The sequence below is a fragment of the Amia ocellicauda genome, chromosome 4 (assembly GCF_036373705.1).
Source record: "Amia ocellicauda isolate fAmiCal2 chromosome 4, fAmiCal2.hap1, whole genome shotgun sequence".
Classification (NCBI taxonomy): domain Eukaryota; kingdom Metazoa; phylum Chordata; class Actinopteri; order Amiiformes; family Amiidae; genus Amia; species Amia ocellicauda.
In genome coordinates, this window is record NC_089853.1 from 7,620,699 (window position 1) to 7,636,098 (window position 15,400).

The 15,400-nt window shown below is 49.3% G+C and overlaps 2 protein-coding genes across 7 annotated transcripts in view; both read right to left on the reverse strand.

Annotated features, from left to right (window-relative positions):
• Positions 1-1,728: 1,728 nt before the first annotated feature.
• LOC136748939 (succinate receptor 1-like) lies at positions 1,729-8,650 on the reverse strand. Its single transcript, XM_066702946.1, has 2 exons — positions 8,546-8,650; positions 1,729-2,739 (listed from the first exon to the last, which is right to left on the reverse strand). The coding sequence occupies exons 1-2, from the start codon at positions 8,648-8,650 to the stop codon at positions 1,729-1,731; spliced, it is 1,116 nt and encodes a 371-aa protein (XP_066559043.1).
• ano5a (anoctamin 5a) overlaps positions 6,969-15,400 on the reverse strand; it is a 34,198-nt gene continuing 25,766 nt past the window's right edge. For all 6 annotated transcript variants that reach the window (XM_066700806.1, XM_066700810.1, XM_066700808.1 and 3 more), the window contains 8 exons: positions 14,380-14,602; positions 13,728-13,897; positions 13,245-13,342; positions 12,936-13,066; positions 11,632-11,837; positions 11,281-11,483; positions 10,945-11,050; positions 6,969-10,806 (listed from right to left, as the gene is read on the reverse strand). In XM_066700806.1, coding sequence (XP_066556903.1) covers positions 10,585-10,806; positions 10,945-11,050; positions 11,281-11,483; positions 11,632-11,837; positions 12,936-13,066; positions 13,245-13,342; positions 13,728-13,897; positions 14,380-14,602 — 1,359 coding nt within the window. In that variant the 3' untranslated portion in view covers positions 6,969-10,584. The remainder of the gene's footprint in view (positions 10,807-10,944; positions 11,051-11,280; positions 11,484-11,631; positions 11,838-12,935; positions 13,067-13,244; positions 13,343-13,727; positions 13,898-14,379; positions 14,603-15,400) is intronic.

A 15,400-nucleotide genomic window follows, 5' to 3' on the forward strand; every position in this document is an offset into this window, starting at 1 on the left:
TCTTCGCGCCCTGACGTGTTAAGCTATTTGATCTCTTTAACTCCTTGGTGTTACTCCTGTTCAAACCTCTCTCAACGCTTTGAGGAGCGCAGGGCGGCCAGGAAACTGAATCAAACATCTTACACTATTAGACTTGAAGTTTCAATAAAGTGTATTCCTAAATAAATGACCATTCATCCATTAGTTTATCTCAGTTTATTACTGGGAATTGGGAATCACGCTTAAAATACATCTTCAATCAGTATAGGTCTGCTAAATTAAATCGCAGGTGTTTCAATTGTCTTCTTCCTCTTTAAAAGGTGAAGCTATACTCTGTTACAGTCTGCAGCAAAACATTGTTTTCAATGCAAATGTTAAGCAGAAGAATGATTTGCATTCTCCAATGAAGGTATTGCAAAATCTCAGTTGCAAAATCTACAAACACTACAGTTACATCTATATAATTGGTCATTTGGTTTGTATAGCATATATGTGTATTTGCATCGCTATCCCTCTCTAGGTAATACAAATGTTTAACATAATGAATGTGTAGTTTGCAAAGATGGATGATCCACAGCCAAACTGAAGTACAACTGTGTGAATGAACTGCTGTGAAATGTCAGGATGGTAGACAAACAAAACTCTGTGTATTTATTTATTTTCCCAACGCAAGGAAGTTTAAGAGATGTGTCGAAAAGAGACAAGGTCAGACTGTCATGAATAAATGAATCACAAACCGCTGTCTTTCCACGTTTATTTCCCACCCGACTAATGCTAGTACAGCAGCTACTGCTACTACCACAGCACAGCTCAAACACACAACACAGAGGTACACAAACACACAGTCCCCAGCAACTCTGTGCCATTTCTGAGTGCAAAACACCGGCATTGACAGCATGATTTTCCAAACAATTTTCTCAGAGCAAGAGGTTGGTTGTCATTGTTTTTAGGTCACCTATCGAACCCTCATCAGATGTTTTATGTAAAATATATAATTAATTAACTTACATACATGTACTTGTACATGAAGTCACTCAGGTTACATGAAGCATACTTTAAAATATCATTTTTCTTTTAAATCAGACTGTTAAGGGCTGCAGTGATTTTCTTTTCTCATGGCACTACTTTCGCTCTGCATGACGTTGTCTCTTGGAGGAGACAAGGTCCCTCCTCTCCAGGTAACAGAGTGCAGGATCTCACAGTCTGTCCCGGGCAGATTGTCACAGAGAAGATGGCCGATCCTTCTGTTTGCTCTCTGGCTTCAGTCTCCAGGATCTGCGCACAGAAATGTGCTGTCAGAAGCAGGCAAAGGCCGGTTGGTCCTTCTGGGCAAATCACCTCACTGTGGAGACGCATCAGGGCAGCATTTCAGGGCGTCTCTAGACTTCTCAAAGCCTATTTTCTTGTGCGTTTTGTTGTCCGTGATCGGAGTTGTCTCAGTGACACTCCACCTTAATTTCATTTTATCAGTTTTTTTTGTTTTGTTTTGATGTTATCAGTGTTTATGGTTCTCCCAGCAGAGGGAGTATATTTTCATATATATATACACATATTTTTCTACTTAAACCAAATCATCTGGGAAGGTTTTGCATAGAGTAAGAGGCACAAAAGAAAAAGAAAAAGAAAATATGAAAGAGGTCCAATCAGCTGCCCAGCTTGCCCTGCCAGGCCACCAGCTGGGAGCAAGGGTGTCGTGCAAAAGAAAAAAGTAACCCTCTCTCCCCAGTGCCAGGCTCCTCATGAACACAATCACAGGGGGCACACGGTGGCAACGTGGGGCCCGGCTCCTCGCCCCTTCCTGCACCGGCAGGGCCGCCACCCGGAGAATGCGGACTTGAAGTGGAGGCGGAAGTCGCTGCCGGTGAGGAAGATGAAGAGCGGGTTGATGCAGGTGTTGAGGCTGCAGATGCACATCTCCACCGCAAAGACCAGGTCCACGTCCGGGTAGGAGCTGGCACCGTGGCGGGGGTGGGCGGCCCGCATGACGATGACCAGGTTGCGCGTCACGTGGTAGGGCAGGTAGAGCACGGCGAAGATGAACAGTGCCGAGTACAGTGCCCCCGCCAGCTTGCGGCGCTTGCTGGCGTGCCGGGGGAAGTGGCGCTGCCGGCTCAGGGCACGGGCGCTGCGGCAGTAGCAGTAGCAGATGGCGGTGAAGGGCAGCAGGAAGCCGATGACGGTGCAGCACAGGGAGTAGGGCAGGCTCTCGCTGGTGTCCTCCAGGAACACATACATGGTGCAGATGGTGCTGTTGGTGCCAGGGCAGTGCTGGGTGGTGGCCATCTGCGCCACTGGGTAGCTCATCACCATGCTGAGCGCCCAGATGGCCAGGCAGAGCAGCAGGGACTGGCGCTTGCTGAGCAGCGAGATGGAGGTCAGCGGGTGGGCGATGGCCAGGTAGCGGTCCACGCTGACGCAGGACACGAAGTAGATGCTGACGTAGAAGTAGTTGTGGTAGAGGATGCGCACCAGCTTGCACAGGGGCAGCCCCAGGGTCCAGTTGAGCTGCCGCAGGCGGTATTGGATGAGGAAGGGCAGACCCAGGAGCCACGAGGTGTCCGCCAGGGTCAGGTTGCACAGGAACAGGGTGCTGCGGTTCCACTGCTTGCAGCGCCGGAAGAAGATCCAGAGCGAGAGGAGGTTCAGGGCGATGCCTACCACCAGCACCCCCAGGAAGAAGCCCGGGATCAGGTACAGCTCCACCAGCAGCAGCGGCTCCATGCCTGGCGAGCGCGAGATGCAGAAGTCCGTCTCTGGAGGCTGTGGGACCGACAACCACCATTATCAACAACAGAACAGACACACGAGTCCTGGCCCATTTCAGTGTCTGGATGCTTGACATTAACTTTGCGACCGGCATGCTTTTGTATCTTAGGGGGTACACAAACAGCTACACACACACACACACACACACACACACACCTACTCACACACACATAAACACCTACACACCTACACACACACACACACAGACACACACACCTACACACACTCAAACACCTACACACACACATACCTACTCACACACACATAAAAACCTACACACCTACACACACACACACAGACACACAAACACCTACACACAAACGCACACACACCTACACACACACATACCTACTCACACACACATAAAAACCTACACACACACACACAGATACACAAACACCCACACACTCACACAGACACACACATACCTACACACACACTCAAACACCTACACACACACACACACACACACTCAAACACCTACACACAAACGCTCACACAGACACACACATACCTACACACACACCTACACAAACACCTACACACAAACGCACACACACCTACCTATAGGCACACACATACACCCCCCAACACACACACAGATACACACACACACAAACACACACACACCTACCTACAGGCACACACACACACATGCACCCCCCCACACACACACAGATACACACACACCTACACACATACACCCCTGACACACAGACACAACTTCACGCACACACAGAGGCACACACACATTTCTATATGTCTTTCATCCTCAACAGAACCTTTGGCTAAAAACACACTTATCCAGTATCAGTCAAAAGTATTTGAGTTTTCTCCAGAGAGCTCAACTCTTGCAAAGTTAATTAGAAATGTATCAAAAAGCCTCAACTTAAGAGAAATAGTGATTTATTTCCCTGAAAAAACATTCCAGCCAGCCCTGTGCTTTGTTCAATAATTAAATCTTTTACGCATCGTGTCAACAAGGACACAGAGAATCAGATTTGTTCTGTGATGTAATTTAATTGGGAAAACAATTAATTTCTAAAACAAATCAGTCAGCTACTGCCGCCGTTAGGGCTGTCAGTCACCACCACGCAGCTCCGCCGCAGTCGGGGAAATTAGAGAGATGAATACAACACAAGTCTCAAATGCCCTTGTCTTTAGTTGCATCACATCTAATTACAGTCTTTTTAGTTTTGATGCATCTTGCGTTTTTTTTAAATAAAATAAATGTAAGCAAAGTATACCCCCGCACCCCTTTTCCTACAGAGGACAGGTGAGGCAGGATGCAAATACCTGTGCTTGCTCATTCCCCATCTCTGTGCCAGTCTGCCCGGTGCCGGTGTCCACCGCGAGTGTCGGAGCGAGTGAGACGGCTGCCCGCCTGCTGTCCTGGATCCTGCGCTTTCCGGGGCAACCAGCGTGGCTGACACCGAGCCAGGTGTGATCGCTGCTGTGTCAACACCCTTTCAGACGGCGCGTAGCGGAGTAAACAAGCACCCACACTCCCGTCCCGGACAGGCGGAGATCCAAGGCAAACACGCTGTCGAACAATGCCAGCTGGGGGGCCGTTAACCAGCAGAATGTGGGCGGCCAAACATACAAACATTGAGATATTGAGATATTGAGGGAGATGCCTTCTATCCAAAGCCCACCCCAGTCCATTGTTGTGGTCGGACTCTGAGATGGGCACAGGGGTGGTCTGGACTGGTGGTCGCTGTCCCTGGTGCTGTTGGTGCCCCCTGTGTTTGCTGGGTTGGATCTAGATCTGGGGTATGTGCTGCTCTAGTCCAGTCTGGTCCAGGTGGAAGGAAACCCAGACAGAAGCAGTTTCCCGATTAGGTTAACCTGCTACCCAGGCAATTCAGTGTCAGAAGCAAGATTTCGGTTTGCCCAAGTCGAGATTTGCACGATGACCGAAATTACAAGCGCTGAAGGTAGAGAACGAGAAGGAAGCACAGAAGCTCAGCACCAGCTGGATCTGGAAAAGCCCTTCTCTAGTGTCTCACAAGAACATTTCTGAAAGAGAAGAAAACCACAAGACACAAAGGAAGGATGTGATTTACTCAGCTCTCTGAGAGTGTAATGTGAAAGTTGAATATATGTTTGGGTCCGAGTCTGGCCTTGTTTTCTCTCTCTCGCTCTCTCCATTTCCCTGGCTGTTTGCAGAGGCGAAAGCCCAGCCCGCCTGGTGCAGATGGAACGGGGCAACTGCCGTTCCTGCCACATGCCTCCGTTGTTCTGTTGTCGCCCCTGACGGGAGCAGCTGTGTTTAAATGGGGAGAGAGCCACATGCCTGGGTCACGCCAGGCAGTAAACACACTGTGGGCACAATGACACTCAGCGCTGGCTCAGCTCAGCCCCACGGGCACCCTGTCCATTCTCCGCCAGGCGCCACGCTGCTCCTCCCACTGTGCCCTCGATCAGGAGAGAACTATCCTCCCCCCGTGATGTGCCGAGCGCTGGGTACATTTTAACAGATTTACAAACACAAGAACACAGAATAGTTTGTTTTTTCTACAAGCCAAGTGCACTCACAGATGCTTTCATTTTTAATAAATTACAACATACGAACGTAAGAAAGTGTCCAATCAAAAGGAGGCCATTCGCCCCATCGTGCTCGTTTGGTGTCCATTAATAACTAAATGATCAAGGATCCTATCCAGTCTGTTTCTGAATGTTCCCAAATTGTCTCTTCAACCACATCGCTGGGGAGTTTGTTCAGATTGTGACGCCTCTCTGTGTCAGTCCCGCTGGATGAAGGCCTCCCAAAGAGGTCCCCCCTTCTCGATCTGCAGCGTCTCTTCCCCGGGTCACACTAGCACCACCTTTGCTGTCACCCTCCTCTCTGTTTCCTTCTTCCTCCTGTTGTTTGTTTTCCATTGATGGGGATCCCATTCCACAGCGCTCCTGCTGTCCACCCCTGATCTTCTGTCTACCCCCGAGCTGTGCTTCCCTCCATGTGTCCAGTATCAGTGATGTCAGATACCATTTGCTTGTTCATGGATCCTTTTATTTGTTATGTTTAGAGAGAGAGAAAGAGAGGGATTATATGCTGGGTCTGACTCAGTATTATCGAACTGTCACGCAATGATAGCTGGGTGTAACTCAGCGGCACAAAGCAAACAGCCATGCTGCTCGGAGGGGCTCTGCTCGTGTACCCGACACGTTCGATCGCTCAGCCCCACTTCCCCCCCATCTCTGTGTGTGTGCCTCCGCTGTCCCCGCCTCGCGGTTCACTGGCCGTTTACAAGCGGCGGCGCAGTTATCAGAAACGTCACGGCGCCCGCGCAGGACAACCATAATCGGCCCGGCTGGCTGTAATTAAGGGAATGTGTGGTTTTCTCATTGCTTCGCCATTTGACATCCATGCTCTGTGTTTTGAAAGTCAGTGAACTGTGTGTGTGTGGGTTGCGTTATCTCCCTTGTCGTGATTAATTTACGCCCAGGTTGAATATATTTAGACACAGATTAATACTACCCCCCCGGGCCTGGCCCATCCTCACAGCAGAAAACAATGAACCGTCCCCCAATGCCCGGTGGTCCACGCCCTCTATCACAAACCCCACGACAGGGCTGCATCAGCGGGAAGACGGCGAACCTCAATCACGGCCCCGAGCAGAGCACGCTGACTGAACACGGGCCAATATTTGCTCGGCCTCTGTGCCCAGATGGCTCCATTGAAACGGAAAGATGACATGAATTAGCAGGAGAGTAAGCCTGCCTCAGACAATGGCCACATCTATAAATATACAAGACGGCCGGGAGGTTATAAGGGCCACGATGGTGGCGACAGGATTTAAAATCGCAAGTTTTGTTGTAATCCTGCCACTCCCTCCAATGACCTCGTACCCGAGCCCTTAACAACCGGCGCCACCTGAGGAATGGTGAAGGACCGACTGCACCTGCAGGACACTGGGGTTCGCAGAGCAGGGTCTCGTGCATCTTCTGTCTGCTGGTCATCCAGTTTAATTCAGGGACTCTCAGCTACTGAATGGATCGTGTTGCTGCACTTGTCCAATGCTTTACAATGCTCCTGAAGGATGAGTTGCCCTGGATAAGGGATGTCTGTTAATAAATAAATGAATACCTCGGTGGGTCTCAGTCCTGGAGCCCAACTCCCCGCTCTGGGGGTCTGGAGGGTCGCAGTGCTGTGGGTGTCGTAGTCGTTGCTCAGTCAGCAACTCAGACAGAAGGTCACTGAACAAAACACACCACGACAGTTCTTCAACAAATACTTTTATTATTTTCCATATCATCAATATTCATTATAAAGGTTCTGGTGCATTCCATACATTAGAGTGAAAACAATTAGGAATAAACGTACATTTTTTTAAAAATTATATATATATTTTTTAGAGAAATAAACAAAAGATGTCAGTCCTACACTTGACCGAATCTCTCATCAGTCACATCGACATTTAAGGCAAGACTCGATACCCAACAGAATGTAAACCAGCTTTGAACAAAGATTTGAGGTTATATAGAAAACAATCTGAACATTTAAAATAACGAATCAGTAATCGATCAGTCATCAGACCTTTAAAAACACAGTGGGACCTCAGACACAATTACCCTTTTGTTTAAATAAAAACAGAATAGGGAAAAAATAATAATTCCGATATTATTACAGTAAACAGAGACTTTAAGGCATAAGATTTTTGTCTCATAATATTCTGTGAACTATTTACGCGAGCGTTTTAAATGTCAATAACAGTCGCAGCTCCTCGATGCATAGGTGTGCGACATCTCTGACACGGGTTCCTAAAATCATTTTATTACCAAACGGTCCGGAAAACCAACCCAGCCGGTCAGAACTATTGCATATATTAACAGCCGTGAGGTCAGTGGACCGGACCGGGTCTCTGACGCTTCATAAAAAACACAGTCACAGCAGCTGCTTTCATTAATAGCTGAAGTTAGTACGGGGATTGGAAAATGGCAAACGATTGCTTAGAAGAAGTGTAATGCCGTACAAACTCGCCCCTCTTTTGTCCAGAGGCTGAAATCATATAAAAGACCGTTCCTCCACCTTTGCCTCCTATAGTATAATGTCTTTGGTTTGATTTTTTTTCCACCGCTCAGCTAGACAGAACTACACAACGTTCTCTCAGTACCGCGCTCCCGAAGGCAGTGCTGGAGAAGACGTGCACTTCACAGGAGAGGGGCGAGAAAACCACGTCAGTAGGACAGGAACACAACACACAATGTGTGTCGGGTCGGCCGAGCTAAACTCTGACCTCAGGCCGGGAGGGAACAGCAAAATACAGAACAGAATGGACGGACGTCTACCACCAGTAGATTGCTTGTTAAAGAAAGATAGATATATATATAAAATCATTCATTTAAGAAACTAGAATTTACAACGAGCCTGGCAAGACTGATATTGGACAGACAGGAATGGCGAGTCTTGCCGTCTCTCTGCCTGTGAACACTGATATGTAGTGTGTTTATGATTAAAAAGCCGGGAACAGTGAAGTCTAGTGTGTCACAACCCCCCCCCACGGTTTCATTAAGTGCTTCTGCAAAGTGAAAGGACATTCATTTTGTCCTGTTTTACATCTGGAAGAGTAAACAGATTAGATGTGTATAAATGTGTGTGTTTCTTTTTTTAACTGCAAACAAAACAAAACAAGAAAAGCCTGTAATGCCACGGAGAGCCCCCCCCCGATGACAGGCTTTCATTAACTCGAACACTTGGGCAAACACAGGCACATTAGGAGCATTTGTCCGCGGAGCGCCGTGCTGATAAAAGCACAGAGCAGACTGAGCCTGAACAGTGGCGTATGTGCAGCGTCACTGAGGCCCGGCTGCGACACTGGCGCTCGTCAGCGAGTCCGACTCCCACGGCCGGCAGAGCGCTGGCACAGAGCAGAGCCGGGGAGTCAGGGTGGGTCTTTGGCATCACAGAACACCACTGGAGATCCAGGTTCTCTGCTTGTCACTCATGTGACAAGACCCCTCTGCAGTCTCTCAGTAACCCACCCCTCAGCACCCATAACCGCCTGCCCCGTGTCCAGTCACAACACTGCAGAATGAGCAGCACGGAGGGGTGCAGAGACTTGCTGCACCGCCGGGCCTGGCTGTAGCTCCAGCACTCGTGTTTTCTGTGCATCTGTAAAATATTACGAACAAGGCACCGTACAGGTGTTTATAATTAACAGTAATCTGCCCAAAACATGGGTATCTGGATTCCTAAGGTTCACTAAATCCAATAAAAGCACTGAATGCAGACACGCATCACAGCTGGCATCAACACCTGTGCAACCACAGAGACGCCTTTCTGATCGCCATGGTTTGACACGCATGTGCCCATTCCTTTCCTCACACTGATCCACACATGATGACCTCACCGCTACACCACTGAGAACAGTCAACCGACGCACAAACAGTCGAGATTAAGTACCAATAATAAAAAAGCAAAAACAAAAAAAGCAGAGAACCGTTCCTGCAATGACGCTCTATATCCCCCCAACTCCACTGAGCTCTTTCTACAAGCTGCACGTTGGACTCGAGCACATCTGTACAGCCCTGGCAACAGCTGGATGCTTCATACGGATATTCAATGCTTCCTGCACAGGGAGGTTCAATCGAAGCACACAGTCAACTTTAACTTTCTAACACAAACATTTATCCACATGTTTACAAGCGCAGCGGGAGACGCTCTACTACCAGCACTCTACTCTATGGTACTTGAGGTAAACGTGTAAAAGCGGAATATCGCTTTTAGGGTGCATTTCTCCAATGCTGATATAAGCTCAGGTAGAGCTTTTCCCCCAGAAAAATGGGGGGAGCAAAGCAAGGCGTGCTCGGGTCCGAGTGCGTCTCGAATGGAGAGTCTTACTGCGGCCCAGTCCACATTGGACTCAGTATCGGATACTCTCAGATGCTCCGGTCACTTTTCTACTGCACACACACAACACACACCTGTCAACTGTGTTTTCAACCTACCCGAGACCTGTAACCGTATCGTGCTTTTATTTACAACTTGTTGAAAGTGGTTCTGACGAGACATGAAACCACAATGGGCGACAAGATTGTCACTTGCGATCTGCAGGTAGGTGGAAACGTTTGATAATGCCTGGGCCTGAGAGCCCATGCCTCAGCTGCTCCATGGTTCTGCTCTTGCCGCCTGATGGGTTTGATTTGTCCCCGCGTCGAGGACAGATCAGACCTCACGCTCGGCCAGCAGGACCGACTCTGCAACTCTTACAACATGCAGCCCGGGATATAAATTATGTGTGTGTTTAAATAAAATGTTGAATACAAATAAATATAACCACTAATAAGAGAAAAGAACGATTACTTTAGTGTTGCATTAAAACAAAAGCAGCGAGCGGCTGGAGCTCAGGCGTTTCTGCGTCGGTGCGGTCTGTGTTCTCGGCGTCGTGTCGGCCGCCCCTGCAGTGGACGGCCCCATGCTCTACAGCGCGTCCTTGTTTCGCGGGCGATGCGTGAATTGATTGGAAAGACCTCGAGGAAGCCGGGTGGCAACGTGCCGTGCTGCTCACAAAAAGGAGATAAAGTCCTGCCCCACGAGTGCGACAACAGCCTCCGTCACGCAGAGAGTCTTTCGCACTTCACAGATAAGAGAAGAAGAACAAAACGACAGAAAATCATACTGATTAAAAAAAATGAACAAAAAACAGGTTCCCTCCAGACTCTTCACACCCAAAACATCTGGCACACCTGGAGCCAACCCCCAGACTAGTGCAGGGAGAGGGGTACGAGTCTGCCCCCCGACGCAGCTGGGAAGGAGAAGGGTAGAGGGTGAGAGGGGTGTGGTCGGAGGGAGAGTGGCGTGGCCAGGACGGGTAGGCTTGATCGGAGCAGCCGGGGCTAGAGGACCTCAGAGAGAACCTCGTGTCTCTCGGTGGAGGTGATGAAGGCGTCGGTGTCGTGGCAGCCGTTGCCCTGGAGTGTCTTCTTGAGGCGGTCCAGCTCGTAGTTCTGCAGGTACTCCTGGGTCAGGTAGCGCTCCCTCTTCACCCGGGCCTTCACGTCCGCCGGCACGTCGGGGATCAGCCACGCCACGAAGAACTTCACCAGGAACACCACGTGCTACCGGGAGAGAGAACAACACAGTTACCATGCATCCCTACACAGGACAGACGGTGAAAGGTGGAGTCTTGTGTAGTGCTGGGGTTGTGTAGAGCTGTGCAGTGTTGTACAGTGTTGTCGTGGGACAGAGTGCTGTACCTCCATGATGATGATGAAGGCGAGTTTGGCTGCCAGAATGTGCCAGAACTGCATGCTGTGCTGATACTCCTTCTCATGGCCGGGGGGGTACCGGTAATCACGGTACCTGAAACACACAGCACACTCCGTCACACATACACCGAAACACACAGCACACTCCGCCACACACACACACACACTGAAACACACAGCGCACTCCCTCACACACACACACGGAAACACACAGTGCACTCCCTCACACATACACTGAAACACACAGCGCACTGTCACTGAAACACACAACTTACTTCCTCACACACACACTGAAACACACGGTACGCTCCATCACACACGCACCTGCAGGTGGTAATGGTTGTGTTGTTGAACCACTCTGGGTTCTCGTCAGCGTCTGGCATGTTCTGCGGTGGGAGGCGGGAGATCTCGAAGACGGACAGGCTGTTGTTGATGTAGCCGTTCATGGACGGCTCGCTGCCGGGGTGGTAGGCGTAGTAATACACCAGGCGAGGGATCATGTCTGAGGTGAAGGACACGATGAAGGCCTGAGGGATGAAAAAGGGAAAAAGGAATAGAGGGGGAAGAGAGGGAGGTGAAAGGGAGATGAAGGGTGGCAATGAGATACCGATTCAAGATCCTATTGATGCTGTATCAGTTCCTTATCAATGCCACCCGGATGCTGGCGAAACTCACGTTCGTGACGACGGACATGATGGCGACGCCGTTCAGGATCTCCTGCCACGCTCCGATGCTGTGCGCTTTGGCTGCCACCGGCCGGCGGAACTGTGTGGTGAACTTCCAGGCGTCGACGCGGATCTCCAGGATGTTGTTGAAGAGAGCCAGGAGTGGAGCCAGTGGGAAGGAGGCCACAAACAGCGTGATGAAGCCAAACTGGATCACTGGGGAGAAGAGAGGGGACAGATTGATAGTTAGGGCCCTGCGGGACTCTTTGGTGGGACTCTATGGTCTCTATGCTCTCTGCTGGACTCTATGGCTGCGTTCACTAAACTTTTCTGCCGGCTAGATTGCAGACGGGAGTCTGCGCGTGACGTCACAGTCTGCGCAGATGGAGTGTGGACAGCTTTGGCATTGGAGCTGCAGACTCGAGCAGAACAAACATGGAGTCGGTGTTGAGAGAAATCAGTCCTAATCACAGAAGTTAATGCAATCGAGGTTCCCTTCGTGCTCCACCAGCTTAATACTTTACAGTGTAATCAGAAAATGGGCCATTTAATCAGTTCATATCAGATTAAGTAGCTTTACGACCCTTTAATAATATTTCATTAGTAGAATGTTGTATTCCTGCTCAATGTTGGGACACTTAAGGGTTAAAAACTAACATACTGATCAAATTAATTGTTTGTGTGTGTACAATATTATATATACACTGGTTTCGAGTCTACATTAAACCTGTGCATTCAGAGAAATACACATGTACAATATTTTGTATGTATTATTATGGATCTCCTTGCCAGGTGTGCAACTTACAAATGCACATAATACGTGAAAATTTGGTTATAATGTATACGTACACCACTACACATGCATATTCTTTTATTGTTGAACTGTCAAGCTTTAAAATATTATATTTCTGTTGTACTTATCTAGCATGAAATTAATAAGATCCTTCACGACACGACTCAAGGGCGATTCACACCCCCTGACTAGGTGGCGCTGCCCATGCAGGGAGCTCTGTCTCTGGTTGACACGCACGTCTTTCTCACTCAGCGTTCGTTTGTTGCTTTGAAGCCGCGGCTGCACCAGCGCAGTACCTCATGAGAAGCTGCGCAGCTGTGCAGACTTTGCAGCCTGTGGATGCGTCGCCTTGTTACGTCTTTTCCAGCTGAGTTCAAGCAGACGGGTAACTTGGACAGTTTCGTCGCAGAGTCTGCGAAAAGTCTGCGCAGACTCTGCAAAGTATGCGTGTCGTGAACGCGGCCATTGGTCTCTATGGTCTCTGCGGGACTCTGGACTCTATGGTCTGCATGGCTGCTCACCCATCTCCAGGTACTCGTAGAAGAGCCCCAGCTGTCCGAAGCACTGCAGGTCGTGGTCCTGCTCCCAGCGGCTGTACAGACTCTCAGGATGACCACGCGCCTTGCGACTGCCCCACCAGTTCCACAGCCACCTGCGCACACACACAACGTATCAGTGTCATACACACACACACACACACACACACACACACACAGGATGTGTCAGTGTCATACACACGGACACAGGATGTTCCTGTATGATTTCTACACAGACAGATTCACATACCCACATAAACGCAGACACAAGATGCGTCACACAGTACTACTCACGGCACTAGAGCTTCCTGGATGTTACCCCAGACCTGCTTGCCGACCATCACAATCACCAGCTGAGTGGTCAGCTCAATCAGACAGCCACCGGTGTCACACTGGCAGAGGAGAGAGGGGTCAGACAGACCACGTTGACTTTCGTCAGTCACTTGTGTAGTTAGGGGCCTGTTCTGTGTTTAGTTCAGCTCAGAGAAGAGCTTGAAGTTTATCTGGTTTAATGTCCACGCCTGTGTGTCTCCGGGACCCCAGACGCTGTGTCCAGCCCCCCACAGTGTCACAGTATTTACACCATACAACTATCGTATTTAAAAGTAGCTATATATCGAACTCTGCAAGACATTCACGCAGATTGTGTGGCCAGAAGGGCTCTGTGCTCCTCGGGCCCAAACTCAACAAGAGATGCACTTTACAAGAACCCCGACTCCAGAGACAGGAGGAGACAGACGGGTGAGGCAGCAGCAGGGCAGGCGGAGGGGTACTGACCTCCTCATTCCGGAACTTGCCGAACATGTAGGTGTAGTTGCCGGGGTAACCCACGAATTTGCCCTTGAAGAACGCCACGTAGAAGCAGGAGGAGTAGTAATTGACGAACTGGAACATGAACATCTTAATGGTCAGCCTGTTCTCGTACTCCATGTGGGTCCTGGGGATCTCTGGAGGGACACACACACGATCGTTCAAATAAACATACACACACACACAGTTACACACTGTCTCTCACACACACACACATACTGTTACACACTCTCTGTCTCACACACACAAATGATCTCTCTCTCTCTCACACAAACACAAACACTGTTACACACTGTCTCTCACACACACACGCACACTGAGACTCTCCCACACACAAACACACTGTTACACACTCGCTCTCTCTCTCTCACACACACGAACACACTGTTACTCACTCGCTCTCACACACTCACATTGTTACACACTTTCTCTCACACAAACACACTGTTACACACTCACTCTCACACACTCAAACTGAGACTCTCTCTCACACACACACAAACACAGTTACTCTCTCTCTCACACACTGTTACACACTCACTCTCACAGTTAAACTCTCTCTCTCTCACACACACTGAGACTCTGTCACAGACACACTGTTACTCAGACTGAGACGCACCCATGTCGGTGACCCAGATGGCCACACGCTCATACATGAAGTTGAGGATCATGATGATGACAAAATTGATGCAGGAGGCCGTGACCGAGGTGGCAATCTGGGGCGTCATGAAGGAGCCCACCAGGCGCAGCTCTTTGGTGCCCTTCATCAGGCTGGCGAAGGCGGCGTACACCGCCAAGCGATAAACAATCACCCCGATGATGCAGGCGATGATCAGCATGAGCTGGGGGGGAAGACAGAGGGACACAGGGAGACACAGTCAGACCAATGGAATGACACAGAATGAGACATGGGGGAGAGAGAGAGACGGACCGAGAGAGAGAGAGATGGACAGAGGGACATGGGAAGACACAGTCAGACCGATGGAGGGACACAGAGAGAGAGAGAGAATGACAGAGGGACAAAGAGAGACAGACACAGACAGATAGAGAGACAGACAGAGGGACAGAGAGACAGACGGACAGAGGGAGACAGAGAGAGAGATAGATGGACCGATGGGGACACAGAGAGAGAGAGACAGAGACGGACAGAGGGACACACAGATAGAGAGATAGACAGAGCAGTACACAGAGATGGACAGAGGAAAACTGATCTTTCTTAGATTCTAATTGCTAATTTTAAAACACACATTGAAAACACCCTTTTCAAACCAAGCCGTGCTGTGTTTTAACAGCCTGTCTAATGAAAAACAGTGTTCCTGTAAAGTAAAGTGTTTGTCATGAACTCAGTCTGACAGCGCCCTCTACAGGCCTAACCGAGATATAATTCACATTTCGCAAACCTGACTTTAGTGTGAATATTTCCCTATCTGTACCTTCAATCTTTTCAAATATATATATACACATACACACACACATATCATTATTTTTTATGAAAATAATGATATCAAGTTTTAAATTAATTTTGTGACTGACAGATGCACACGCAATGCCATTCAGAGGTCAAGGGTAACAAGTGCATATTAAAGTCCACCAGGAACAGGAGCACGTCGCCCATCGCACCCCGGGGCGGCACGGTGGTG

Excerpts from the sequence above, each read along its gene's own strand:
- LOC136748939 (XM_066702946.1), bottom strand. The coding sequence starts at position 8,650 with ATGCCAAAGACCCACCCTGACTCCCCGGCTCTGCTCTGTGCCAGCGCT. Across the intron at positions 2,740-8,545 it reads AGTGTCGCAGCCGGGCCTCA|CCTCCAGAGACGGACTTCTG; the intron begins GTGACGCTGCAC and ends TCGGTCCCACAG.